This window comes from Geospiza fortis, unplaced genomic scaffold (assembly GCF_000277835.1).
Source record: "Geospiza fortis unplaced genomic scaffold, GeoFor_1.0 scaffold229, whole genome shotgun sequence".
Taxonomy (NCBI): domain Eukaryota; kingdom Metazoa; phylum Chordata; class Aves; order Passeriformes; family Thraupidae; genus Geospiza; species Geospiza fortis.
In genome coordinates this window covers 1,338,250-1,365,948 of record NW_005054357.1, presented here as the reverse complement: position 1 = coordinate 1,365,948, position 27,699 = coordinate 1,338,250, and the positions used below count along the sequence as shown (strand labels likewise).

At 38.5% G+C, this 27,699-nt stretch overlaps 1 protein-coding gene across 1 annotated transcript in view; it reads left to right on the top strand.

Annotated features, from left to right (window-relative positions):
- Positions 1 to 27,699, top strand: part of NR5A2 (nuclear receptor subfamily 5 group A member 2) — a 73,883-nt gene that overhangs the window by 30,967 nt on the left and 15,217 nt on the right. The window contains exons 4-5 of the mRNA XM_005423708.2: positions 5,118 to 5,237; positions 16,137 to 16,284. Coding sequence (XP_005423765.1) covers positions 5,118 to 5,237; positions 16,137 to 16,284 — 268 coding nt within the window. The remainder of the gene's footprint in view (positions 1 to 5,117; positions 5,238 to 16,136; positions 16,285 to 27,699) is intronic.

Here is a 27,699-nt window from a genome sequence, read left to right as displayed (position 1 = left end):
TGGTGCCCTCTTTCCCAGTGATCTCCCAGGGAGCTGTCCAGGGCCATGTGAGAGGAGAAGCTGTGGCAAAGCCATTGCTCTCCCTGCCCACATTTCCCAAGCAGGAAACACTGCTCACCTTTCAGAGCATGGGCACCACACGTGCACCCCTCCACAGCTTGGAAGGGTAAAAAAGTGGGGGACTTCTCAAATGCTGCTTCGTGCTATAAATTCTTTGTCTATGTCTTTAAAAAATTCCAAAGTAATTTGATATTCCAAATAATAATGGTTCCATAAGCAAGGAGCTAATGAAGCATTATAGTCCTTCTCTCTTCCTCTTTCTTACTTCCTTGCTGTTGAATAAAGGATGAGTACATTAACCTTTCTTTCAGCGTGGTATTCAGCAGTTACTTTCCTCTGTGTGGACACTGATTCAAACAAAGCATATAGAAACTTAGTATCTTGAATAGTAAAGCTTCTTGTGGAAATATTCTGTGTCTGACTGGTGGATTCAGAAATTACTAGAGAAAGAGTTACACACAGAGGTACATTCCAAGTACAACTGCACTTGTGTAACAGCCTCTGTACAGGCTGCAAAGGAGCAGGAAAAGACACACACTGAAGTATTTCTCTATTTCTTTTCATTTTTAAATCAAGACAAATGTAAAGCACTACCAAACTTGAATAGATTTGTACTCCCTTCATGCTAGAGCTAGATGGAAACAGGAGAGTCATTTAACCAAACACAGACTTGTAAAGACCACTCCCTGCCTTCACCTAGAAATTTTTATAACCCATAGGTTTCTAGTAAAGAGCTGGAACAATCATAGTTAATATTAAATCATTTCTTCTTGAACTTTGTAGCATTTTATTACTGAGATTATAGGCAGTAATCACATTTTATTAGGGCATTCACTGATTCTGAAAGTTATGTGCATTCACTTCTAAAATCACATTGGCTGCTACGTGCTGCTTTTTGACAGCAACCTTGCACAGGAGGTTTCCCACTGTTAGCAGCAAGCCATCTGGAGAGTCCAAATCCTTCCCTACCTATATAATGATTTGGAAACCATGCATGCATTCAGGAGTAAAAAATAGTCTCTGGAGTGCACTTGTCTTATAAAACTTTGATTTGGGGTGATTTGCACCACTATAGCATAAGAAAATGGAGTAACAACTCAAATTATATGTCTGCAATGACTTGTGAGTGATCTCCTAACTGCATTTGAAAGAAAGTTCAACCATTCCTTGAACCGATGTGCTTCAGGCTGAGCAGTTCAGACAGATGTTTAATCACTTCATATTCACTAGGAAATGGCTATTCAATGGCCATAGAATTTAAAAGTGGCACTATGAGATGAATGCTTCATGTTATTCCATATTTGCATTCCCTATTAGAATCATAAGTAAAAATAATTCAGCTGAATCCAGCACAGTCTTATCACATAAATTTCAATTATTGTGGTTTTTTTAAATCATTAGATACCCTTTTAAATTTTTAGTAGCAGAAAAGCCCAAAGCTACTGTGGCAAGTTGATGTAAATGAACAGAGATGAAAAAGGATTCTCCAGCTTCTGAGAAAAGTAGGTGTAAACTGGGTAAAAGGTGAACACATTGTTTAACTGAATCTGCAGCAATAATTACACAGAAAATATTTAACTTAGAACAACGCAAAAAACCCATGACCCTGAAATTTTTAACAGGTAATTCATCAAGTTTCAGGCTGAAAATATCTCTTCAGAAGAAAAATTGCAATAAATCTGCAGTTGTTGGTTACAGCGCGAAATATTGTGAAATACTTTCCTAAAAGAAAGACACAGTGTGGTTTTGATAAGATTAAGGTGAGTTTCAGCAAAGCATACACATTATTCTTCATTTTACTGTTTGGCAATTTCAGTGGTTTTCTTCAGAAAAAACAAAAGTTTATAATGATTAACGTTCTGTGCTGTGGGAAGCATACACTCTACAACAATACTACTCTTGTGTCACACTAGCCTTCCTCATCTATAACATCAGCACAAATAGTTTTTCAGATGAGTAACCAGCATTTCTGAGATAAGTCCTCCCTTTAACTATAATTGATAAGGGGTGATTGTGTATTTCAGTGTCAATAGAGGCCTCAGTAAGACTTACAAACTTCCACTAAATTCCATATAAAAGCCCAGGGCCCAGCTGAGGGGAGGCCAGGGTTTAGCAGGCAGATGTGACACTCCCATTCCTATCTTCTTCTCCTGCCAAGAGATAATGCTGTCACCACAGTGCTCAGGGTTAGACCTTTCCTCTTCAAACTGAGAATCCATTTCCTCCACTCCTGGAAATACTCTATGTGGCTGTCTTGGAGACAGAATCTTACCTTTTCTTCTGCTTACACTGCTAATGGCAGAGCAGCCTTCTCCAGGTTTGGAGTCAGAAGACTGAAGTCCACAAGAGGATTTTTCTGCAGAGGACCTTCCTCTTCAGAAGCAAACTTGAGTCTCTTTGTCTTCAGGATCAGTTTCAGGCACATAATTGTTTTGGTCAAAGGCTGATTTTCTCATTTTGACACACAACATGCTTCTGCAACACATTTATTGACGTGCCACAGAAACACAATGGTGTTTGTGTTCTGCTGCACTTACACACGTCATAAACTTTACCAGCTTGTTCCAACATAAGAAGTGGTGCGTTACTGGTTTTGTTCAATGTGATCTAAATGTTTTTCCTCATCTACGTGTCTTTCAGAAGTAGGCTGGAACTGGTCATTTGTGCTACCTTTTAGTAATACACAATCCTCATTAAAGTCATGTTTCTTTCTTCCTTCCTAGTGCAAACTGAAGCAGATCTTTCTTAAAATGGCAAAAGCAGCTGGAACGAATCATCTTCTGCAGGCAACACAGTGTTTGGGATGTGTATAGAGCTGGTTATGCTATACATTTTATGGGCTTTCACTAGTTAAATTAGAGCGAACACAGAGGAGTAGATTTTGTGAACCACTAGCAGATGTTCACTGTGCTAGTTTTGTCAGGCTTGTAAAACAGCAGGAACAGACTATGTGCAGAACAATTTTTTGTGATTTTGCCATCTCGCACTGTTCTCACAGCACTGCCTCAGTAATGATAGGATAGAGCTTGGGAGGTAAGCTTTGATTGTGGAGTAGCTGATGGGATCTTCAGAAAGCCAGACCTCTAAAGTGTGGTTTGTTTTCAAAAGCCTGTGGCTGAGACAGATGGCTTACACTGGAAATATATAGTCATTTATAGTCCAGTCATGTGCTTGACATCTTCTTCAGGTAACAGGTGTTATGACATGGATGCTGAAGGTTTAAACTCTCTCAAAATTTGTTTTCTTTGGATGTAAGTTGTGATAGCTTTGTGTGAAATTCACATTATCCTGTTAACATGATGTCTCTGATTTTTGTGATTTTTTCAACCCCTTTTTGTTCAGAGGAGAAAATGATCAAAGAGTAGTTTCATGTAAAAAGCAAGAGTAACAGAATCTGTATATTTCAAATATCTTTTTCAAAGAATTAATTAAACCTGGCCCAAGTGTATCAATGTGGTGATTCACTGTCCTCTCTTGAGCCAACAAATCAATTGGTTGAAACAGTTTTGTAGTCAAATACATGTTGTGGGCAGAGCAAGAGATTTTTAATACCAAATCAGCCTCGTTCTGTCTGTGTGGGAAAACATGAACAGCAGCACACAGCCTCTTGTGCCTTTGAAGGGAAGTTAAGACAAATGGAAGAAGCAAAGATTTCACTGTTTCAGATGTTGAAGTCTGAGCTATGTGGCAAGTGACTGGAACGAGAGACACAATAGTGGGTAACTTTCACAGGTGACATTACAAAAATCTATTCATAAGAAATGTTACTTCCTTCTCTACTACACAACTAGAAAGCAAGCCTGAAAGAACAAAGTTGTAAAATTCATTAGGTCATATTTGATAAAACTTGAAAACACCTACTGCATTATCTAATTCAGCTCATGCAGGATTATTCTTTGTAGTGCGGTTTCCTGTATATGACAAAATCTAGTTCTAAAGCAATTGAAACAAGATTTATAGCATTTATAGCATTTTTAATTTGTTCAGCAATTGCTGTCTAGGCAGGTTCTTGGAGTCCTTTCAATTACATAGGTGCTATTACCACCCTGAATTGTAGCAAGACTAATTTATGCACCTCTCAATTCTTTCAGGGCACCCATTTAAAGTCAAAGACTTTGATTTTAAAAAGAAATCAGGAAGCTCAGTAAGAATAGGTTCGGAAGATATTGATGCTTACCATGACTTAATTTCATAGGCTACCTTCCACTAATTTGTGATAATTTTTTCTCCCATTTCCATGGAAATCCTAATTTTTTTTCAGTCTTCAAGTGAAGACTGAATACAATCTAGTTGCATTTACAGTCACTTTACAGATACATTTCTTTGTCCTCTAAGACACAGATCCCAAATCGCTTCAGAAAATCTTAATGTAGGTTCCTTGTTCTGGGTGCCCAGTATGTTCCTTCTGTTCCCAAATCCACTCATGGATGTGTCTTGCTGCTCACCACTGACTTGTGCATTGCCCCTTTTTGCCCTACCAGTGACACTCAAAGCTGCTCAGCTTCTGCTCATTAAGAAGTGTTCTCTTGTCATAGAACCACAGCCTTTTTTAAAGTTTTTTTTTAACCTCTCTTCACTTTTTAATTTGCTAGGGACCTGTCTCTGACTTGGGCCTGTAGAAGCAATAACACTTGTGAATCTGTAGATTCCTTGTTATTTCCAGAAGCTAAGGTTTAAGATGGGGAATAGGAGAAAGTTCACATCAGCATTATTTCCTGCTCTTCTTGTTTTGGGTAAAAATAAAATCCCATTGGCATAAATATACAATTATTACTACTTAGCATAACAACGCAAAGGTCTGCTTTCCTAGAATCTAATTCCTAGTTCTGCTTTCCTAGAATCTAATCAGGAGTAAATATTCTGTACATTTTACAGAGAAAGGCCACAGCAGTGTTCTGTTTATTCAACTGCAAACAGCAATTTTGGGCATGAATAGTTCTAGACAGCATCTCTGTTCTCCTGATGTCAGCCAGCTGTGGGAAGGAGGGCTGCCTCCCCAGTGTGATGTCAGACTTACTCCTGGAGTGATGTCACCAATGTTTGTGTTTCCTTTACAGGTTGATGACCAAATGAAGTTGCTTCAGAACTGCTGGAGCGAACTCTTAATCCTGGATCACATTTATCGGCAAGTGGTACATGGGAAAGAAGGCTCCATCCTTCTGGTTACTGGGCAACAAGTGAGTATGTGGTCTGAGAGAAATACTCATCTCTTGTTTTTATAATAATTTTCAAAATACCAGGAGTTTAACTAGGTCAGAAGCACTACTGTGTTCTCAGAGATCCTTCATAAGTAGTGTAGGTAGAATCACTTGTGCACTCTGCTTCTAGTCTGCCGATTACAGATAAACCTGAAAAAGCAGATATAATCATAAGCACTTTGCTTTTCAAATACTTCAGTAATTGAAAAGCAGCAGAACAGAAGTGTTCCTCAAGAAGCAGTATTTCCTTGGGGCTAAATGGTTTCTAACAACAACACTCCCAAACCTAATGCTTTAGGTTTAAGCATGTATAGTTTTCTTCCCTTCAGAATTGTGACTTACTGAAAAGAAGCAGTGGCTGGGTCAGAAATCTAGAGAGCCTGCTGCTTACTACCTCAGAAATACCTTTTTTTTAGAGACATATGCACATGTGTGAGAAACTGGGCAGCTGAGACACCTAATCACAGGAAAATTATTCTGTTCATAGGCTATAAAAGCAGATAGTGTCTCAGAAACCGTCTCAGGGTATGCACTCTGCATTTTCTGCATGGCTATCCAGGGGTAATTTTCTTCATGTGTCAGATACAAGGATCTCCCAAAATGCAAGAGCTATAATGTAGTAAATATAAGAAAACTATGAGAAAACATAGTGAGAACTTTTGTGTTCTCAGGTGGCACTGAGAACACAAAAGAAATAGAAAGTTTTGTCTCCACTATGCTTTCCAAAGCATAACGATCTTGACAGTAAAACAAGAACCTTATTTCTAAGATTGTTGTTCTGCTTTTGACAGAAAAAAAAGAGAGAGTATCAAAGAAAAGCAAGGTGTGCCTGTACATTATGCTTCTGTCTTGTAGTGACAACAAATGATGGCTCTTTGGTATTTAAGTAGTTGCAAACTGAACTGAACTGCCTCAATTTATACACACGTGGGAAAAAGCTCCTTCTCCTGTGCTACACCATTTGTGTCTGCAAGTTGTGGAATCTGCTTACAGCTTTAGCTATAATTTTAAAGATGCAGCCATTTCTTAACGTTTAGAATAAATGTTTGTAAGAATCAGAAGGATTCTGATTCTCCTGTTTGCATTTATGATTAAGAGGTCTACAGTAGAAAGGAAAAATGATTTACTTGTTCAAGAAAGGAATTGGGAAAACTCAAATTCTATCTACAGAACTGACTCCTGCACTTCATGGAAAGTCACTAACCTATCTCAGATATCATTGTACTCCCTAATTGCATTAGCAAAAGCATTACTCTTGGTAATTTATATCAAGATTTATATTGGTGCAATTGAGAAAATGACTGATTCCCTTTCCATTTCATGCTCTGCAAGATAGACTATTTTACTAGAAATTATTTCATTTACCACACAGGATGCTTGTTTACAAAGCTATAAGTACATTGACAGGTTTCTGTTCCTGAGAGAACTGATAAATTAGTGTCTCCTTTGTTATGTGATTAGCACTGTTTTAAAGTTACTGAGTGCCTAAATCCCACTGAAATCATTAGAGGTATCTAACTACCCTTAAATTCTAGCCATTGTCCCTATTTTCCCACAGTAGTTATTCTTACCTCATTAGCCACTTTTATCTTTCCTTGAAAATAAAAACCCCAGCTGTACATGATCTCAAGGCAAAGCAGAGCGTTTCTTCACTGCTGGACAACAGGTAGCAGGATGCTTATTAAATGTACTGCTTGCAAATCAGCAGCTGGACTGGGAAGCTGCGCATTTGCAGGCAGTCTCCAACTAGGTTAAAACCTGGCTATGTTGGAATGACTGCATTCATTTTTGCCCATGTTTGTAAATTAGTTTTAATACATCCCTCTTTAAATCAAATTTCTCTTTCCATGTCAAAATTTGTCATTTTGAAGTTGGTGGAAGCACCCCCAGAGTCTCCGATCACATTTTTACTTTCCTCTTTGCACTTAGGTTAAGAGCAGGAGTGATATCACTACATCAGCAACAAGAATTCTACAGCCAGTCTTTTTTCCCATTTCACAATTCCTAACAGCTGCAGAACATACTCCCATGGATGTATCACAGATTCTCTTTGAGAAACAGGGAGACACTAGACCTGAACTACAGAGTCTCTGGTTGCTGTTTCTGAAATCTCCCTTAATGTCCCTGCTTTGTCCAGTTTCACTCAGCTCTGGCCCCACTGGCTCCTCAGTGGAAAAGCCAGATTGCTTCCAGGAGCAGGCGCCTGCCCCACCGGGCTGTGCACGGCACAGTTTCACACTAAGGCTGCTGCCAGTCGAGGTGCTGCAGCAGTGCCAGAGCTGTGCCACTACATGGCTTATAGGCAATTTCTGCATCAAAAGCATTTACTTTAAACCAGCATCTTTTCAAATTATTTTCATGGGTAAAAATCATTTCTTGAACAAATTCTTTTATTTAGATGGACAAGGCTGGGTGAGCTAAGCAGAAGTTTTAAAATATCTAGAATTGCCAGAGCTACAAATCTTAAAATCACAGGACAATTCAGACTGGAAGGAATTTTAAGGACCAGTCCAAACTCCTGCTCAAACCACGTTTCTCAGGGCTTTTTACAGCTGGGCTTTGAAAACGTCCAAGAATGGAAACTGCAATACTTTGTGTGCAGCCTGTACCACTGCCTGACAATCTCCATGGGAAGAAAGCTTTTCTTTGGTTCTCCTATGAAGTCTTTTTTTTTTTTTTCCAACTTACACCCAGTGCTTATATGAGCATAACTCTCTTCCTCCTTGAGCCCTGATGCAATGCATGGAGCCCAGGAGATCTGTTAGGGCAGACTGAGGCAAAGGTGGCACTGAGAACCTCAGCCTGGTCTGTGCTTGCTGCCACAAAATCACCATCTGAATCCAGCTGCAGTCCCACATTTTCCTGGTTTATCCGAGACTAGCAATTCAACATCCCTTGCAAGTTTCAACTACAGCTGAACCCTTTTTAACATTATCACTCCATGGCAGTGGACATGGACATGGATGGTGTTTCTGCATCACCCATCCTGAGCCACTCCTGGCTTCAGCTGCTGTGCACTGCTTTTGCACATCCCTGTAGTGAGTTACTTTTTTAGACAAGTTGATCCAATACAACTGTTTCTTTTCCTACCTGTCAAGGTAAACCATCTGGGAAGCATGGACTCAGACTGTTGCACTCTTAGACACAACATCTGTTCAAATGTGTTTATGAAAGGACAATTAAACTGTGTCTGTGTCCTCTGTAAAAACTGTAAAATAATTCTGGGAAGCCACACTTCGAGATGGGCATTATGAGTCTTTGCTAGTGCACCATTCCTGCATGCTTTCTGATTACTGTCCTGATCCTTTCAGTTCCCACAGAAGAGATAGGGAAAAACCATGCCACCATTTCATAAAAATTAGTTGATTAAGGTGTGGAAAGCACTCTGACACTTCTGATGAAAAGTGCTGTAGATGTTTATATTTCTGCTACCAACCAAGCACTATGAGCAAAATTACAGTCAATCACCTGGCTTTCAAAGATAATAACTATAAACTGAAGACCTGAGCTAGATTGCCAACTTTATTACCTGAGAGATCAAGCTTATTGTCACAAGTTAGCAAATTTAAGACCTGAGAAGCCTCACTCCTCGCTTTCCTTAATATATCCCTCCATAAAAGCTACTCGTAAACACTGTCCTTTTTACAAATCACCATCAAGGTGGAAGCTGTAAGGGGGGAACTTACCATCCCTTAATTAGAACATACCTGCTCTCTCCACTTAGACTGCACAGCCTCTGTTCCTCAGACACAAAAGCCAAACTTCATCCAGGTCCCCAGGGCGGTACCACTGTCAGTGCTGCACTAGGTATCTGAAAGGGGATTGTAGTTAGAAGAACACTTGATGATTTTCAAATACACTGGCTCAAAACCCATTACTTTAGGGCACTCCTATCACATTTCCATATATCTGCATTTCCCTCAAGCCACTGACTTATGGGTTTTACACAGTGTCAATCCACTGTTCCCACTTTGATGGGGAAAAAGTGCAGTCAGCAACAAACTAGTAAGCTCTGGACTTGTATAAAAAGAGACTGTGTTTTATTTTATTTTGTTATTTATTTGGGGTTTCATAAATGAAGCTCTTTTGTGTGTATGTGTTTCAAGAAAGCACTTTTTTCAGATCATTACAATTCCTCAGCAGTTCCTCAGAAACAAGTTCCTCCCTGTGCTGCACACTTCATTTTCTGCACTAAGTACTGCCCCTCAGCAGTAGCAATTACCATTTCAAAAGGAAATAAAGTAGCACAAATGCATTTTACAACTCTCAAAATTTCATAATAGGAAACAGCTAAGGAGTGATTTGCAATGTGGTGGTTAATTGTAAATCATTGCCAATATGCTCTCCACATGCTGAGTTTTGTAGGCTTGCCATGTGCCATGTAATTTTAACAGACCATTTCTAATTACAGAATTTTAATTCCTCCAACTTCAGCACTTTCCTCTTGCATCTTCTACAAAAGCAATACACTGCCAGCTTCCAAGACCCAGCACACATAAGGTAGATGCTAAAGCTCTGCACAGAATATTGTTGCTCGTGCATTTTCCTGCAACAGTCAATGCACAACATGTGAATTGTAGCCTCATCTGCTCCTTTTGTTCATACCTGCACTCTACTGCCAAATATTCCCTCTGCTGAGCTTGGCCAAAGCCTTTCCAATTAAAAAGGCCATCCAAAAATGTGTCTAAATCTCAGATTTTTTGAGAACATTGAAACTACTGATTTAGTTGAAGTCATCACACAAATGCATCTTTACACCTGGATTTCTATTCTAAAGCATAGCACCAGAGAAAGAGCAGGAGATCTTGATGGTGTTGTCAAGAAAGATCACCCTTCCAGAAGTATCACTGAAGTACAAAAGCACAAGAGTGTTAGAGGAGTGGCTGCAAAGGACATCCACAAGTCATAGGTATAGAAAGCTCATGGATATCTAGTGGAAACTTATTACTTATGTTTTTTGAAATTAGCAAATATCTTTTTCCCATTCAATTTGTGTTATAGCCAGTGAGGCTTCATAGTTGTGGTGGGAACAAAAGAGGTATTGGCATTTGAGGGCCAAATCTACAAGTCCTTACATGAGCAAATAAACACAGGATTTGATTCAAAGAGTATACAAATGAGGTCAAGCAATCATTATTTCACTATTCAGTATAGTATTAGCTTTTTTGCACAGTTCCTTAGTCTAGTGGTTTCTGCCTAAAGGAAAGTTGTGGTCATTGTTAAAAGGGCCTTATGAAAATATGAAGATTTTATGCTGGCTGCTCCTTGGGGATTAACTAGATGTGCTCAGTTAAACTGGGTAAAGCACATCAAAATTCAGTTATAATCATGAAGTGCCCTGAATTCAGGTTTTTCCAAATATTTGTTACATATTTTGAGTATTTCATGTAGCTATAGACATACCTATGAACAACCTGATCCTAATTCACATGTACTTTGCTGTGTTGCCATGAAACCATCATAGCGCTACATTTTTAAGTCTAAAATCCCTGTTAAAGTAAAGGTTCATGGAGAGAGCACCTTACATGAATCCTTGAACACCAGAACTTTCATTTTACACATGCTGACTCTGTTGTCTTCATGGGAAACACATTTCTTTTGTATTTCATACACATGGCTCCTCTGTGTAAGAAAGAAAACAAAATTATTTGCCTGGAGTCTGGCAGCATTTCTCCAAGCCTGTTAGTCCTCCAGACCAGTCCCATGCTAATGAACTAATCTGTCAACACAAACTCAGGAAAAATCCCTTAGCTGATTTTAAGCTTGCCCAGCATGAAAGACAAAGTTGTTCAGAAACTCAGTTTGAAGAAAGTACCACGTGAGTCTGTCCCAAGTGCCTGTTGGTGTAGTGATAGTGATGGGATCCAAGGTCAGTACAACCAGTCTTGACTACCCATTGTGGGAAAGGATTTTAAACAGTAGAGCAGAAATTTGGGTAAAATAAAAAAGTCTTAAGGGGGAATGAACTTACATGGTTCAAAGCTCCTGAAGAAGCAGTTTGAGTTAACACAGCCTTGTGAGATGTTACACAGATATCCACAAAATTTTTTCCAGTGGTTTTCTGTCTTCTGATCAGCTTTACTGAATATCAAACACAGCAGTGATTTGTTTATCATCTCATCTCAAAATTAAAAAAAACCACAAAAGTACATTATAACACTTTGGTAAAGAAATGGATTCTATTGTACTCTGCAGTACTTTGGAGTGTTACTATTTGCATATTATAGTTAATTATCAAGCACCATATCATCCTAGGGGAAAGGCCACTGGCAACTTAATTCATTATCTTCTATTATTGTGTCTCACATTAAAATGACAAGCATCTTATGCTGCATAAGTCAACAAAATTTTAATTAATATATCCAAACCTGATAACCAGCAGATACAAGCATATCTGTGGGTTTTTTCCATTCTGAAATCTCCTCAATTTTTCTATGTAGGTGCCTCTTCAAAGTGTTTTCCATGTTTATTTGCTTAGAAATGTAACTGTTTTTAATTAAAGAATTATATTAAAAGCCCAAAACGAGATTAATAACCACTGCAGTTTCCAGTGAAACCTGTATCTCAGGAAACAGTGGAAAGGTTGCAATAGTGAATGAGCTTGTTTGCTATATACTGAATGCATGCTTCTGAGATGAGGCTCATCCACTGAGCATCCACTCGAGCAGGGTCAGGGCTCAGAGACCCAGGGCAGGTCAGTGTGGGCCAGCCAGGCTTTCAGTGCTGTTTGAAGCCAAGGAGGGGGTGCTGGGGAGCAGCCCCCCAGCAGCCAGAGGTGCTGGCCAGGGTTGCACCCCACAGAGCAGGAGGAGCAGGATGCTCCCTTTGCTGCACCTGGGCACCCACTGCCTCTGCCTTCAGACCCCAAGCTCACAGTAGTCTAATTTACTAAATCCAATATGAACCCAATCTTTTATTAACTTGGACTGCCTTAGTCTGCTAGATTATACTGAACAGAGCTACAGCAGGGGCTTTATTCCTTACTTGTACAATTCCTGTCTGGCTGAAAGGAAAGGCATTCAGGGACAGCCAGCACCTGGCAACACGATCAACAAGTAAAATCACTCTAATCATATTCTGGAGATAATTTCAAGCTTGCTGAAGCATTGAAAGGGATGGTGCAGTTCCACACAATATTTACCCATGATGCCACAGCCATACTCTAGAATAATGAAACACTCCTTAATTTTAGAAGAAAAATGGAACTTAACTCCACCATTAAGTGTTAGACTTTTTCGTGAGCATAGAGGAGGTGATACCAGAAGCCACCATCTGATTCCACCAGAAAAATTACTATCTGAGCCCAGTAATTTGTCTTCAAAAATCTTTAATTACCATGAAACACCATTTGCAAAACAAAAAAAAACCCAAGTGCTCCCTTTATTTTTGGCCTTCGGCCACAGCATTTTTTTAGCCCAGGGTAAAGCAGGAATTCACACTTCTGTGTGTGCAGAAATAATTTCAGCTCATTGTTGTACTTCCAAATTAGGCTATGTGGAAGCTCTGACAAAGCTGCTGTTTTCAAAAATGCCAAACAACATCCTCAACATCAAAATCAATGTGAAAAGTAGTAGTATTAATTGGGATGCAAGAATATTTTAGTCATGGATTTGGTTTTACTAAATGAAATCAATACACAACATGAAGTAAAATGTGCAATATAAAGTAAATGCTCTGACTTCATTATACAATTAAGCATTTTGCACAAAATCCAAGCTGGTTAAATCTTTGTCTTTTAAAAGTGCTTTTAATCATGTTGGAAGGTGAAAGAATTAATACACATTTTAGTATCAATTTCTGCATAAAGGACCAAGCAAGCAGAACAGTGTAGTCTTTAATGTGACCACTTTTTCAGAATAGACATTAACTGAGGCTTTTTCATGCACAGTTGCTTTTGTATAAACTGATTGACACCTTTGGGGGTCGTCTTTCCACTGACTCATAATTTTGCTCACTCTTGAAAAAAGCCTTCTGCACACCTACTATTCTCTAGTTAAAGCTGAAAATTCAACTCATCATATTTACACAATTAAAAAAAAATCCATTCTGCGTTGTTTTTAATTGCAAATCCTACTCAAGGGACCAATTCTCCTGCTTAGGAGGCAGCCCTGTGCCTTCTACTAGAGAACCAACTGCAGTCAATTATGGTAATGAAATGTCAATAAATATAAAAATTTAATACAGCCTGTTCCTGGTGAGTGGCAGATGAGGACTTGCCTCCCAGACAAATTTGCTGGTGCTGCAAATATTAAATGCACCTGAAAGAGGAGCAGGCTGCCTGAGAGCTCTCCAGTAGAGGGATGCTGGGAGATCCAGGCATCTACTGGGTTTTTCCATTATGGCATAATCGCTGCACTAAGGCCACTGATATTCTGACATGCAGACATCTTAACTTCTCCTTATGAAGTGAGTAGCATATTTTCCCCACAAATTGGAAGCTCAGTAAGGGATTTGGAACTTCCCCCCCATTAACAATTACAAAAGGGATATTAAGTTATGAAATTTCATATTTATATGCGACCAGTTTCTCAATACAATGTAGTTGAACCATGTCACTACATCCAACTGATTTTTGAGTAAAAATTATTTGAGGTATGTAACTTAGTATTTTCTTATTATTTATAGAGGTATATATACATAAAGAAATATGCATAAATGCATCTGTAGAAAGAGTGATAAATAAAAGATGAACTAGCAAGTAGTTTTTCAAAGATGGATAGGCTGGGGTTTCCAAAGATCAGATCATAGTGTTGCCACAGATTTCTTTGGCCCTGAGTAAACTATTTAATGTCACTACTTACAGTTTCCCCAGGTATAAAAGAGAGCAATAACCTACCTCACAGGATTCTTCAGCATAATCCACTGATTTAATTGAAGCATGAACTCAACTCAAACTACTCCAACACTGCAAAGTGTTGTTTGTTATTCTTAACCTCCATTCAAAAAGTGTAACCTCATTTATTTGTGCAGTTACCTCCAATCAGTTTATAGGGTGCAATAAGAGTACATATAAATGAAATCTCTTATTAAAAGTCAATAACTTATTGATTATATTAAGGTCATTACCAGGAAAAGTTAATTTTAGTTTCTTTTAGTCATCTTTCTATCTTTCCTTGCTGCAGTTTTGTCAGGTTAGAAGTATTCCAAGTTTTACTGCTGTTTATACTTGAGCAAAAGCAATTCAATAGTTTTAAAATAAAATAATTTTTAAAAATTTAAAAATCTACATACTTGTTACTTAACATGTTTAAAAAATAAAACGAACAGATTTTAAGGGATCAGAGCCAGGAAAAACAAAATTTTGCAGTATTGGTTTGTTTCTTGTGGCGATACCACTCCATTCTTTATTAAGTACTTTATTATGGGAAACCTTAGAGATGGGCTGAGAGCACTGATTCCATTAAACAAATGACTGACCCAAAGCAAGCACTCACCATTGTGCTTAGTCGTAATTTACAGCCAGACTTCACTTAGATGAAGTGTGATTAGCAATTTCCCTGTTTTGGAGGCTCCTACAAGAGAAAGGTGATGGTAATACTAGAGCATTTTGAAAATGTGCCACTGACCCATTTAGGTCTCAGCCAGTTGGCCAGGAGTGGTTCTGTGGGGAGCAGCAGCACAGCAGGCCATGTCCATGGGACAGTGGCACTTGCAGGGGATGTGGAGCACTCTGATGAGAAGTGGGCTGAGCACTGAAGCTCAAGCTGCTGCTCAGGTCACCCCAGTTCTGATACAGCAGTTACACCCTGCTCCACACCAACCACTGCCCTGTCCTGGAGCCAGCCCACTCCAGCCCCTCCCTTCTCCTTCCCATCACAGCATTCCCACAGGCTGTGCCCTTCCCCACTGGTCACCATCCTGTGACAAGCAGGCACACCTTCAGAGTGGCAGGGGCTGGGGCAGTCACTGCATGGAAATATGCCCACAATGGGACTGGCAGCAGCCAGAACAGTTTCAGCTTGCTGGGCTTGGGGAGGTTGCCCAAGGTTTGAGGATCACCCAAGGATGAGCCAGCAATGCCAGGCCTTAAGTATCCTGTGCTTGTGAATTTTCCCTTTGTTAATAAGTGTATTAACTCCAGCCCTCCGCTGGATCTCTGCATACAAGGAAAGCTCCCAGGCAGGTCAGCCTGCCCTGAGGACAAGGGACAGCATGCCCAGGGCAGCAGAGGCCAGCACCACTTGTGTCCCCAGCCCAGGGGAAGAAGCTCTGTGCACTGTGGTCACTGCTGGGAACAGTGTGAGGGCAGCTGGGCTGTCACACACCTGCCACCCCTCCTTCCCCTGCAGGGCAGCAGTTGCCAGAACAAGCGAGTTCCAGTCAATTCCAACAATTACAGGGATTTTGTGTAGCTGAGGAGAACAGCAACCACCCACACAATACCTCTGTTTCCTGTGGGAATACACCGACATTTCTGGGCCTGAATAGATGTTTCTGGCCAAGTTTGGATACAGGACTGTTTCCCATGAATATCATTGTGTCCCTCTGGAGCAATACAGCCAGGGTAGGCACAAAGCTCATTCCATCAGTTGTTCTCTGCAGGATCATACTATTACAAGGAGACACCAAAGGAGCAAGTCTGAGATGTGGACAGCTACCAGTGTCATAGGCAGCTATTTAAAGCTTCTAAAAAAGCTAATACAGACAAACCAGCACTCACAGTGATGTCACGTACCATTAAGATATATGGTTTAATGTTATTTTCAATATATACCATTGGGTTGAAATTGGTTTATACATAAAATCATCTTGACTTGGTAACATCATTAAATTAAGAGTGATTTCTATATCCAGGAGTATCCTGGTTGCATATTATTGCTTGAAATATCCTAAAGTTTGGGCGTGACAACCAGATAGGAATGTAATTCTCTTTTACAGGTGGATTATTCCGTAATAGCATCCCAAGCTGGAGCCACCCTCAACAATCTTATGAGCCATGCACAAGAACTTGTAGCAAAGCTTCGTTCGCTGCAGTTTGACCTACGAGAATTTGTCTGTCTCAAATTCCTGGTGCTGTTTAGTTTAGGTAGGTACACTCTAATCTTCATACTTACTGGTTTTTCAAAAACACATTGAAAATATTTTGGTTTCCTTCAATTTTTCATGAAACACATGATTTTGAAATATGTTTAATGTGGTTCACAGTAATCTGAGGATCATTTTTAAATTATCAGTTGCAGGGAAATTATGTATAAGCATTAAAAGTGTGTTTCCATGGAAATTACTCCTAAAACCTATGGAATTTTGTGGTGTATTATAAACCTTCTGTATTTTGGTATGTGAATACTGATTTTTCCAGAACAAGGATAAAATTCTATTAGACATCCTGGAGAACAGTGGAAAATACAGATTGCCATGATTTTCAATGATATAGAATACAGTTATGTAAAGCACATGGAGTGGGGATATGGTTGAAATTTCCCTCTTATTCAAGGATGTCTGTGGTAAGTATAAACAATCTTCTTTGCATATGATGGCTGTCACACTGTAACCCATAAATCAGGAATGTATCTCATAGTTTTTTAAAAGTGAAAGGAACTCCTAAAGTGCAAATTAATGATAATAGCTTTAGGAGAGATCTGGCTAGGAAATAATCTTTAAGGGGAAGATTGTTTTGTACTAGTGGAGAGGACAGAATGGGAAAAATACCTATGCAAGACAAATTAGTTAAACCAGTGCCCTCCAATAAATCAGTTGAGAAAAATCACTGGTGCCAAGAATAAAAAAGAACTCAGAGAGATGGATTCTTATTGACTTCATGGGAAGAGATTTTTCTGCCTGTCCTCTGTCTCAGGTTTGCACTTTGTTGTAAAGCTGGTCTAAATGAACTTTGCCCAAGTGAGCAGCTTTTTTTTCTGGCAGAGAGTTGAAAGGAGAAACTTAAAAACATAAATAAGGTCAGGCCCAGCCATGCCTCCATAGCAAAACCTCCTGTTTTACTGAAAAGGTGTTTTTGTCTACAAAGAGAGTAAGTGAGCCAAGGACACAATGAAAGATATCAGCAGTGGTGACATTTAGTAATTCTTTCCTTTCATTTTCAGTTTTTAAAAAATTCCGTAAATTGATCAAATTCTAAAAATAAATTATTGTGATACAATTGCAAGTAGACTAAAAGAGACACTTTTGATCACATTGTAGATCTCAATTACAGTCTTAAATATGTCCCTCCTAGGTGTTACAGAATTTGAACCTGCTTGAGAAAATTTTAGATAAAGTTCCCTTTAAATGTAGGGAAGATAAAAGACCAATACTTCAGAGGTACAGGGGACAGAATATGCAGAAGATAGAAAAGATTTTACAAATTATAATGAAATTAGACTGATGCTAATGGAATGGACCCTTCTGAGGTATGTCCATTTTGAATCCTAGGAAGAGATGATGGATTTCCTTGGTAACTATTAACATTTTCTATTCAGGGTTTCATTGCTTGAATATCTTTGATTCAGAGAAGCGAAAGCAAACCATCTGTTGCAGAAATTATGTTTTATGAATTAATCTGATGGATAACAAGAATTCATATTTCCTAACTCATAAGTAGGTTTTTCAGTCATTATACAGTGGCACAAATAAAGCCTGTAGCTTTCTTCTTATAAAATATTTAGAGAATTTATGTCAGTTCAGAGACATTTTAAATTAGCTGAATAAATGAAGTGCATTTGGCAAATCCTCACATTTAGGAGGGTTTTTATTTAATGATTTTCATCAGCTGTTCTGGTACTTTTCACTGATTTAGGAATCATCCTCACACCTCCAGCTCTTCTATTTCTGCCAGGTACTGTGCTCAACTTCTGAAGCACTTGGGCAGGAATAACCTGCAAATTTGTACCAAGCCAGGTTAGCCAGTTTTTCTCTCATTTATGCTACTACAAAACAAGCTAATTTTGCTGCTAATAGGAACCTTGTATTCACATCACTTGCATGTAAAAGTCATGTAGCTAAGACAGGTCTTAGTTACACCTTTGAAATCAATTGGTTCATTATTTAGCATACTGCAAATTCCATTTGCTAATAGTCACAGTTAGATGTTACTATGCAAAGAGTAAAATGTAAAGATGTTACCAGTTGACCCACAGGACAGAGGCAAATACCTAACGAGAATGATGACAAGGTTGAAATGAAAAACACCTTTTCCAGCTTAGCACTTAAGTTTCTGCCCAAAAGAACAAATGAATCATGTAGCTGAAATTAAAAAGACACCTCACAGCCTAAGAGCAAGTCAGGTTTAGAAGACATTGAAGTGTCTAACAATGCTGGTAGGCATTCAGCAGGGCTGTCAAAAGTACCTAAGCATCAAATTCTACACAAATAACTGGGAGCAATTATTGTACCTAAGTATCTAGGTGCATTTAGCACATATCTACATCTCTTAGGCATCTCTACAGAAAACTGGTCCTAATGCCAATAATGTATCACTTAATAAAAAAAATATTTCAAAAACCTCAGCTGTTGACAATCTGGCTCTGTAATGTTTAATGGAATAAAAAGTGCTTCAAGACACAGCCTTTTTACATTTCTGAGAACGTTCATAGGAGTGTTAACCAAGCCAATGAAACCTTTTACTATTGTTCTTTAGTCCAGTGCTTGATTGAAAAGTAAATGTTTGCTATAAAGCCTCTCAAAGGCAATATGAAGTCAATAATCCACAGAATTAATTTATTGAGAAGAAGTTGTTTGGTTTCTTATGACTGTATACATATGAGACTGTCTTATAAAGCTGTTTGCTATTCATGGCTGTACCATTCTGTCTGTCTATTCAAAAGCCAGCGATCTCCTTTAGGGCAAAGAATTTGGTTCTGCCTTTTTTCTTAACATTTCAGAAGTTATTATCTTAGCAAACTAACAGTAAAGCCCTGTTCAAAACCCAAAGTACTTAGAATATTTTTTCAAAATAGAATTAAGCTATATCAGTTTTGCTAGCAAGATTTTGAATTAAAGAGGTAATTGTTCTTTATCTACTCATAAGGATTTGCAAAGGGTTTATACAGGAAAATCCTTTTGATTTTTGGCAGCGTTAAAGAAGATGCTGCTGAGGCTTAGCCAGATGCATATTATGTGCAGCAGTTGTGACTGGCAGCACACAACTCCTCCTGCAGTCACGGCACCACCTCGCTGAGTGGGACCCCAGGCAAAGGAGCTCTGATCCTTTCCCAGGGCCACCTGCTCTGGCTGGGACCCTCTGACCAATACTGCCAACTACAGAATGGTACAGTTGACTCAGCAATTATTCAGTAAGCCAGAATAGTTTGGTAAATAGTCTCTTAACTGTGCTATCTCTTCAGTGCTATAAAATAGTTAAATATGAAGAACTACATAATTTTTAAATTCCCTCTCTCAGCTGTAAAAAGCAAATGTCTTTACGGGTAGCTTTTTCTTACCTCTCTGCACATAAAAGTCTTTGACTGCAGTTCCCCTTGCCAACCCTTCTTTGACTGATGTTTACATTATTTTTGCAAACCCCAAAGAAAGTCTGTTTTCAGGGGCATCATTTCTGTGGTTTCACAGATAGAGATATTCTCCCCTTAATTCCACCTTAGGGAGTGAAGTAATCAATATGTCAAACCACAATTTAACTCAGGTATGTCTGCCAATTGTTTTTGCAATCTAAAGACAGGTGGATAACAAAAAAAAAAAAAAAAAACAGAAAAAACCCAGCAGCTCAAGAGATATAGGCACAAATTGCAAAAATCAGAAAAAATAAGAAAATCTTTGACTGACTTGAGTGTTAAACCTACTTTTAATACTACTTGATGAGCTCCTGTCCAACACATGGAATGCAAAAATCTGAGAAAGATGCTGATCACACAGTTCTGTAACTGTTTATCAGATTTATTGTCTAAGTTTGGGGCTGAAATAGATTCATATGCTCTACTGGGAGATGCAATTTTGACCTCACTAAAGCCAAGAGAATTTCACTCTTTTTTATTGGAGTCAAACTTTGCTTCCTATCACAAAAAAAAAAATCAAAAGAAATTTTCATCAATTAAATTTGACAAATTACTAAATTTAAATGATGCTTGAATAACCAAATTAGTGCCTTAAATGGAATGTTTTCTGTCATCTTCATTTTACCATCCAGTAACTTTACGGACTGGTCATTTTACCTGAAATCAGTCATTGTTTTCTCTTTACAAAAACTTCCCATTTGTCCTGCTAGCTTTTATTATGTGAACTCAGCAAGGATGATTTTTTAAACTCCCATCAGAGCAGTTTGTAAAGTGAAATGCCAGTAAGAAAAAGTTAGACATAGTTTGACCCATGTCCAGGCACTTGTTGGCTGTGGAGCTCAATGCTGGACTAGGCAGCAGCTGACTGGTACTGCTCCCTTATCACTGTCAGGACACAGACAAATGTACTTCATTTGAGAAATGAAGCCTTTATCAATGGACAAATAATTGCAGAGCCACTATTGATCTCACATCCCACTTAACATGAGTCAAGAGGGTCCAGTACAAATGATAAACATTTAATTGTGGTGTCATCAAACAATGGGCTCTTGCTTAAGCAACAGAAAAAAATCTAGCAAAAAAGAACTCAGTTTCTTAACAAACCACAGTCTTACTTAGGCAGAAAATTCAGCAGAAGTTCATCTAGATCTGCAACACTCCATTCTCATTTCTGTCAAAATGCCTGTGCTCTGTTCCACCTGGTGCAGCAACTCAAACCAATGCAGTTACACAGCAATCTGCAACTGAAAAAAATAGCTATTGCACCTTTTAATGTACTTTATGTAACATCATTTTTCTAGTCATTGTTCTATTAGATTTACAGACCAGCAGAATCTCTGCCTCAGGGAGCTTCCAGTCTAAACACACAGAGAAGATTAAAAAAATACAGCAGCAAACTAAGATGAAACATGAGGTTGTCAATACTTTCACTACCATACTTTTGCTGAAGGTTTAATATCATACTTATGCAGACAGGAAAATAAGAGGATAAGCATCAGCTGGAGGTAATATAACAGGGAATATTGACTAAATTTTTGTACTAATTATGATAGTTAAGAGCACACAAACAAATGTAATAGGAGAATGAAATGAAGGAATTAGTGAGGTAGGGGTTTTATCAAACCAAAAGGAAAACAGGAAAGCAGACCAGAAAATTAAACAATAATCAATTCATGCAGAATTATAGATAACTAAGTGTGCTACAGATATAAAGATATAACCTGGCAAATTTTGCATTTAGATCTTGATTGCAGATAAAGATGAAGCAGGTGCTGTGAATTTGAAGTGAGAAGCATTACATGACAGTCTTCCTTGGCAAGCCAGTGCAAGCCACTAATGGAGAGCTTATCCAGGCTGGACTTGTCATTACACATGACTTCTCTCTCACGGGGACAAACAGTACTTAGGGTTTAATGCTTTCTTCAAAGTGATCACTCTTGCTGTTTTTACTTTTGGGAGTTTGTAAATACACAACTATTCTTAGTTAAATAGTTAGGTCTTGTTATACCTCCATAGGTCTTGTTATATATGTGCTGTTTATAAAACACATGTTTAGTTGGGCTGTAATAACGAGGTGGTTTTATTTTAACCATTGGAAGTTTTCTTAGATTCACCCATTCTGTTACCCAAGGATGCCTGTACAATTGCACCTGGTAAAAACCAGGAAATCAGCAGCTGAGGGGTTCTGGACAGCACTCTGGCACAGCTTTCAGGCTTCCCCACAATACATCTGAATTCAGAAAAATACTAACTGCATACCTGTCTGATTCAGGCTGTCTCAACCCTCATGTCCACCCAAAGTATGTACTGGAGGCTAATACTGGCAGAGAAACACTTCCTAAAGTTTATGTGATCATGTGGAATTCAAGAAGGACCAATTAGTATTCCAGAGTTGCAACTGCTCAATATTTATACCAGAGAGACTTGGCAGAAGCAAATAAAGGTACATAAAGCTGATGCTTGTCTTAATTAAGTGCAGTATAATAGGTGTTGGGGATATTTTTCTTAGTGAAGAGAGCAGTTTAGCAATGACCAGATATAACTCATTCTGAAGTTCAGAGTTTAAAACTAATCAATATGTATTTATAACAAGGGAAGAACTAAACATAATTTATTATTAGCTGACAACTAACTAATAGATAAAATCAAGATTTATTTAAGTACCTTTTTCCACATACCAATTTCTGACAAAAAATTGCTCCCTGGGATTCTGATTGGGTTTTTTGCATCATTTCAAATAGACTTTTTTAAATTATTGTCTTATATGCAGAGTGCCTGGGAGTGAACTCAAAAAAATGGAGAACGAGACATCTAGCTAGGATGATCCTTTCACTGCGACAAACTTAGCAATAGGAACATTTCCTAATGTTATGATGAGGAATCCTGAATGGCAGGTGACCTTTTTAATTGCTTCTTTAAAATTACACAATCTCCATATGTGCTGATAAACCGGTGTTGACTGGCAGACAATGCAGGGATCACAGGCACATTCCTAGCACACCCAGCCCAGGCTTCCCTCAGATGTCACTACAAAAAGTTTTGAAAGAGAATGAAGAAGGTGAATAAATAGATCTGGCATATTAAGCCTGAGAGGCAGAAAGGAGAAAGTGGAAAAGGACTTGGTCTGGAAAGGTGGTAGGTGGGAAATGGAGGTGGCATTCCAGGCAAGTCCAGGGCAGGAGGTGACCTTGTGACACTGAATGACTGATGACAGGTAAAGGCAGGAACAGCCACAAGGCCTTGAAAGTGAATGTGGCAGGGAAAGCAAAGTTGCCAAGACAGGGAAGCAATGAATAGGAAGGGTACCTTGGCAGCACTGTTTGCCACTGCCAAAGGATGAAATGCTGGGGCACTTAGATGTGATCTGCTGAAGCAACGTGTGTCTGTTAAAAATTTAATCAGCTAAACAATGTCCCCTGTGCACATCCCATGGAAATCAGTGAGAATACATTTGCAGGATTAGCTCTGTAATATCAGTTTGGGATAAATTGCATTAGGAATACACAAATTTCCAGGTGAGGATCACTGGCTTTTGGAAGATATCACCTGTGGATACGATGAAAGCTCTGCTTCTTTAAATCTGAAGTCAAGATGGCACTTCTCTAAATTATTGCAACAGAGCTCAGTCAAAAGTTATAGACTTGATGCCCAACCGTTGGATGGAAAGTTATGGCTTGCAGTGAGCAGAAGACTGAAAGAGGTAACAATGATGTTTATAGGGGTCCTTTCTTGTCCCTAAATAGTCAAGAAGTTGAAATTTATCATGCCTTCTAATTTCAGGTTTTACAAATATTTCTGCATTTGAAAAATTCAAATTTGGTAGCTTTTAATGTGAACAGTTGCCAGCAATCTTTCATAGTCCCTCACTGCTGTATGTTCCATGCTGCCTTGGAAATCAGGGATCCTTTTCTTACTAGAGATGATGAGGGCCAGCAGAACAGTTAAACAGCCAGCCTGCTCCTAGAACATTTAACTCTTCTCTGTATCTAGGCAAAGCAGCCAGGCTACTCCACTCTGCCACTAGAAGAGCTATTCCACTTTTCTACTTTAACCCTCTGGGAAAGTAAAGCAAATGAATATGGACAAAACCTCATTTCAGAGTAATCTCATGAGGGATGTTCTCTTTTCATGGATACAGCATTGCTCAACAGAGAAATCAACCCTTTTGTCTCTAATTCTGCTTCTCACTCCATTACTTTGAAGTCCTTAAAATAATATCTCAACTATGCAATCTGGTAAACAAAAGCAATAGTTATCTATCTTTGTAAACAGTGGTAAAATCCAAAGTATTAAAGATACTTTGTAGAGTAGAGGCAGATTGGAACAACACCATTTGAAATCTCTACAGATTTCATAACAAACAACATTTTAAAATTAATCTGATTTAAAATATCTTGATTACATTTTGAGAAAATTGGATCCTTTCCTTTATAAATCACTTAGCATGAAAATAGTTCCTTGCTGCATTTTCAAGGTCTAAAACTTTGACAATTCATCTTTTGAGGGACTATTTTAGAAGTTTATTTAGTACATGCAGGAAAAAGTGTTGTGGTTTGTTTGTTTGTTTGTTTTGCCCTGGCTTTTATTTCTTTATGGAAAAACAAAAACAAAGATATATTCATTTCTCTTACCTGTCAGAACCCATAGCAAAGCCAAACAATTAAAAATCGGTCCCTAAATTTCTTTAAGATGTTAAATGACATACAGAGTGATGACTTTGACAAACAATGTTTTGCTCCTAAGAACATTATTTCAGTGAGCTGGCAGGTTTTAGTCCATCCTCCTATGCAGGTTCCACACAAATGCAGGCAGTATGAAAGAAAGTAGGACAGTGTCTATCTTCCAGGTATCTGTCTTCATGAAATATACAATCAATGGTTTGGGAGAAAAAAGCATGTAATATAAAAGGAATAAAATACAAATTCTGGGGTTATGAGGAACAATTCAAAATTAAACCAATATTTTTTAATAAATAAAATTTTTATCATTCATCTCAGCCCTGCATGTAGGAGTAGTGAATGATAAAAATCTTCCAGGAATCCCAGAGAAAGCCTTCTGTTTCATGGCTGATTGAGTTTTTTGAATAAACTACACTAAATTATAGAGGAAAGTTAATAATTGCTGTTGATTTGTTCCTGATTTTATTTCATTAAATGCAATGAATGCTGCAAATTCCTACCTCATGTAACTGTTGAGTACAATGGCATTATTTGAGGCATGAATTTGATTCAATCTGTTCATTACTTGGTTATGTTGTCTGCTTGTCTGACAGCTGCAAGCCATGGAAAAAAGATTAACCATCTTGGGCAAGTACTTTTCCTTTTCATGTCCTTTTTTTCTAAAATGCATATTTAACAAGGTTTTGAAATAACAATAGGATTAGATGCTTGAGAGAAAATTAGGTCATATATTTGTTAGATACAAATCTTGCAAGTAATTAGAAACATGGGTATCAAGCAATATTTGTATTCTGTACTGTTGTCTTTGTGTGGAGACAGCGGGGATTTCAGAACAGCCCAATCAGTGTGCTCTGCACTTTTTCCCCATTATGTTTATAGAATAATAGTAAGGATGGTTTTTAAACACCTCCTATAAGGGGGAAAAATTACCTGCATGTAACCCACATTTATAGGTGTCTCAACTTTTGGAATACTTCTACAATTCCTCACCATTTTTAGATGTTTAAGTTGCAAGTTTAAAGGTATTATATAGGTAACAAAGGAAATACAGTATTACATAGAATCTTTTCAGATGCTGTTGGCAGAAATCTTTAACATCAGTGACTACTTTTGTTAGTCAAGTGCTTAGTATAACATGGGAATAAATGGTTATATATTAAAATACAGATAAGTGAATGAATATCCTAAATCTTGGAGCCAGTAATACTACCCTATAGTCTTGATTTGAACATAAGCTTAAATGTTTCACTGAATGAGATTAACTTTGCATTAGTAACAGACAGCTTATTAAATACTTTTAAAACCAGAATACATAGACTGAAAACTGCCTCATGTATTTCTAGTTAAAAAAATACATTGCAGAGGCTCTTACCTGAGTTTATACATGGATAATGTTGGCCATTTACTGGAGATGCATTGTAGACTATGGCAAATTTCCCTCTTTTTCCTAGCCCTTTGCTGCTTGTGCAAGATTGAGCACTGAATGAGAAACAAAAGCAAAGTCTGTGTCTGAGGGAATTAAAATAGAGAGGTGAAATACTTTAAAGGAACAAGGGAATTAAAACAGAGAGGGGAAATGCTGTAAAGCAACAGTGAAAAGAAATCACAGGCAAAAAAAAGGTTCTGCAAGAGGGATGGGAGAAGAGTGGAAGAGAAGAGGGCATCTGGGCAGATCAGGAACCAGGAATGATTGATGAAAACAAGAGACAACAGGGGTGTGGACCAGTGGAACAGAGAGAGACTGGAGGGCTTGAGATAGGAGTCATGAAAATGGGGGGAAAAGGCCAGGAAGGAAAGAGAAACCATAGAACTGTGATCAAAGCCAAGCCAGAGGTGGAAAGGGAGGAAACAGAAGCAAACAGGAATGAAACAATGAAGGAAAATTCAGAAACAAACTTTATGGCCCAGCCTTGAACACAGCTCGAATCTTGAACTGGGAGACAGAAGGGGACTGTGCAGAACCACTCTTTCACAAGCTTGTGGCTTGGAGCGTGTCCCAGATGATTTCTGCTGGCAGGAAAGGGGTGGAGAATGAAAATTGCAATTCCTTACGTTCTGGCAATGCTGCTACCAAGACTGGATGAAGCTTTCAGAGCAGGAGTTCCTAGTATTGTCCTGGTCCTGTGCAGAGCCATTTAGCATGGGGCAAACTGAAAGAATAAACCCCAAAACAGTCCATGTGGTTTGAAGAAATTTAGTTTACACATCATCCTAAGAGTAGTTCAAGAATATTCTTTATAAGGTTATTCAAAAATTATTAAGGAAAATCCTACATTTAATATCATCTTCAGTACTGGGAGGGTTTGATGAGTATTATAAACATATTACACAACACCTCTGCTTGCCAGGTGAAGGAAAGTCTCATCTCAGCAAAGAGAAAGATTTCAACAACAGAGTGGGGAAGGAGACTACAACAGCATCTTTCCTCCCCAACACCAAAAATTGTAACAGAGATCAGCAAACTGCTTGGGACAAGATAGACAACACTGTCCAGTCTTTCACTAGGGCAAAACCTAGAGCCTAAGCAGGACAGGTGTCCTTCAAGCCTAGTTGAGGCAGGTTGGATGGGTTGTAGCTTGAGAAAGTCCTTTCCTCTTATCTAGGGCCATCCTATTTGGGACACATTTGTCTTTAGAGAATGGAGTCACCAGCAAAGGGGAAAAGGGCAGGTACCAAAATCACATGCCACTTTTCAAGTGCTGGAAAACAATGCTGCACAAGGAAAATATCTTCCAGGGAGGAACACTGTGAGAGGTGACTGTGGGAGCAGTGCCATCCAGACTGCACACTGTGCTCCAGCTGGCCACTTCTTACGGGCGGCACTTCCTCACTTTCTGTTTTGAGACAGGAAAAAAAGAGCCTCACGATTAATTAAAACCATAGATGAAGCTACAGAGATGAGCCAGGGAGTAAAGAGGGAACAAAGCAATTAAGAACTTTCCTGTTAAAAATTCACTAGGCATACTGTAAAATTCAGAGATTGTTATGCCCCTCAAAAGTGCAGCAGACAGAAGCAAACACTTAAAAGAGCTTTCATTACTTACGTGCCTTTGGCTCCCTTTCAGGATACTGTGGAACTGGAAACAGCTACAGTAAATGTATTTTCTCTGCATTTGCCTTTCTTGACAAAACACCTCCAATATTTTGATCTCAAGAATAATCAGCTCTTTTGCATTTCCTTTTCAACTAACTGCAGACTTTTGCAAGTTAAAAATTAATGACAACTTCTCTTCCTCTTTTATTTTTTAAACAAAACCCTTCTATGCTCTTTTCTGAAAAAAAAAATGTCTTTTTCCTACAACTTGTAACTATTAGTCT